This window comes from Contarinia nasturtii, unplaced genomic scaffold (genome assembly GCF_009176525.2).
Source record: "Contarinia nasturtii isolate CC-2019 unplaced genomic scaffold, AAFC_CNas_1.1 Cnas_scaffold_5053, whole genome shotgun sequence".
NCBI classification, from domain to species: domain Eukaryota; kingdom Metazoa; phylum Arthropoda; class Insecta; order Diptera; family Cecidomyiidae; genus Contarinia; species Contarinia nasturtii.
Genome location: NW_022202331.1, coordinates 1 through 2,458, shown reverse-complemented (window position 1 = coordinate 2,458; position 2,458 = coordinate 1). Strand labels below are relative to the sequence as shown.

At 33.2% G+C, this 2,458-nt stretch overlaps 1 protein-coding gene across 1 annotated transcript; it reads right to left on the bottom strand.

Moving 5' to 3' along the window:
* Positions 1–43: 43 nt before the first annotated feature.
* LOC116351258 (peptide transporter family 1-like) lies at positions 44–2,112 on the bottom strand. The gene is made up of 7 exons (XM_031783337.1): positions 2,036–2,112; positions 1,696–1,976; positions 1,331–1,432; positions 1,143–1,269; positions 766–869; positions 623–705; positions 44–556 (listed from the first exon to the last, which is right to left on the bottom strand). The coding sequence occupies exons 2-7, from the start codon at positions 1,724–1,726 to the stop codon at positions 44–46; spliced, it is 960 nt and encodes a 319-aa protein (XP_031639197.1). The 5' UTR covers positions 1,727–1,976; positions 2,036–2,112.
* Between the last annotated feature and the right edge of the window lie 346 nt (positions 2,113–2,458).

The following is a 2,458-nucleotide window of genomic DNA, read 5'->3' as shown; positions in this document are numbered from 1 at the left end:
AATTTCGGTGAATATCTCAAGTAATATTCCATGTGTCTACCCCCTAGGTTTCTGTTACACTATACATTACTTGACCCATAGATAAGAGTACGTATTGTGGCACCTGCCACAGAATGTTTACGGAATTTTTAGGCGATGATTCAATCCAGAATTGAAGACCTGCTGAAAGTAAAAACGATATTCCCGCAAGAACTCCGCCCAAGCCAATCCGTTGTAATGGTCTTCCTAAACCAATTTTACTTAAAATCGGATACAAAATGCCGTCAAATATCGGAATGAGTATGAGCCATGAAAAGGATTCTAGAACTCCGATTTGATCAGGTTTTATAGTATAAAAGCCAATGTCACCATTCATTTTTGCCGCTTGAAATATCCAGCGTGATCCAGTTTGCATAAACAAAGCCTCAAAAAAGGGAAACGGTAATAAGAGAACCAAAATGTTCAACATTCTTCTTGTGTCGATAACTAATTGTGTTCCAAACCTATTTATCGAGTAATCAAGTAAGTTTTTTCGAGGATTCGTTTCCCTTGCGCATCGTCTAGTAGAAATTGCATGCTGAAAAATAAATTCAATGTCACAAGAATTCTCAAAAAATAAAATAAAATATCAAAATATGTAAACCTTTATGCATTTATACATTTTTATGATCATATTTTCTGATACTTCAACATATGTGTATGACGATTTTCCACATACAAACATTACTGAAAATAATATTGGATATCAGCGGCTTTGAATCACAAACACAATTTAATAAATTTTACGGATGGCAATGATCATTAAAATAGCAGGAACTCCAAACGCAAGTGAATAACAGTCATTTTCTCCAAAACAATGAACGTCTGCTCTGAGAATTGGAGTGAGTGTACTGGAAATTAAAGACCCAGAACACATTGAAAGGTAAAATGCGGAGAAGAATCTTGTAACTTGTGCGGCTTGTTCTGGTAATCTGAACTGATCGGCTCCAAAAGCCGACACACATGGTTTTATTCCACCACAGCCGACAGCAATCAGAGCTAAGCCGATATAGAGAGCAATAACTGGTGAAAAATGAATAAGAGGAACAGCCCCGATAGAAAGAATTACACTTCCTATCGAATAAACGATAGATAAGTACAGAATCGTGTTGAATTTTCCCAACCAAGTATCTGATATTATGGCGCCAAAGACGCACATCGAATATACCATCATTGTGAAAGTATGATATAATATAGTCGCTCCGTTTTCTGTGTAGCCCAGTTTGTCTTTAATAAACAGTGGTAAAATTGCTAGAAATAAATATTTACATTAGTAATATTTGATTAATATGAAGAAAAAATACAAAAGTACTTAGCATTCCATAGAAATTGAATCGTTCACAAAATTCATTTCCAATGATGAGAAATATCCTTTTTGGGTAGGGTAATTTTAGAGGTTTTGATTCATTTATGTCTGAAATACACAGAGCAATAGAAAAGAATAAATTTAATGAATTATAAACACAAAGCTATTTAAAAATGACACATTTTTTTGTATTGATTAAACGCCGGATTCGAAAAACTTCATAATTTGAATGACCACCGCATAATTTTGAAGAAAAATACGTAATAAAATCAAAAATCTCTCTTAAACAGTCTAGAGAAGAGATCCCAACCCAAAGAAAGCCGAGAAAATTATTGTATAAAAACTATTCTTATTTCGTCAAAGAATCTTACCGTTAACTGTTTGTTCTTGTGCATTGTCCATGGTTGTTGAAACTATAATCTTTGGCGGTTTAACTATAACTTAAGAAATAACTTTCTTCACAACGTTGATCTTCACGTCTGATTTATTTACTGTTTGAAATCAAACTAACAATACTATCTATAACTAGCTATTCATTGTTATCAAAAAATTAATTATGGTTACGTGTGTTGATTTAAACTCCTCCTAAAGCTTAACTTTTTCACGCATTCATTTCGTGTGATGTTGTCAGTACATCAAGTGTAATTCGTAACTAAAAAATGAAACTTTTTTACAATAGAAATTTGGCTACTAAACATCGCGGCTACTGACCAGTAAAAATCCCCAGTGGTTAGATTTTTTTTTTCAATTTTCCTATTTTTTCTTCGGCAAAGTTGTAGCCCTAGGGCTTGAAGAGACAAAAAAAATTATCAAGTTAAGGTAAAAATTAAGGTACAAGGCGTGCTCTGGGGGTTCAGAGGGTATGGTGTTAACTATAACTGATGGATCTGCAATCCGTTACGAGGCGCTGTTAAGCAATGTTTTTGCTGTAGGTACTTTATCACATTTAATGTTTCACTTGAACTTTAAGCATATATAGAAAAACTTCACTCAAGTGGCAATCAACTGATAATCTTTTAATAAAAAAAACAACTAAATATGATCAGAATCTGTAATGAATTCAGACTGATAGAAAATAGATAAAAACAGCAAACACACCATCATCAAGTGAATTGAAAAATTACCTTTTATTTC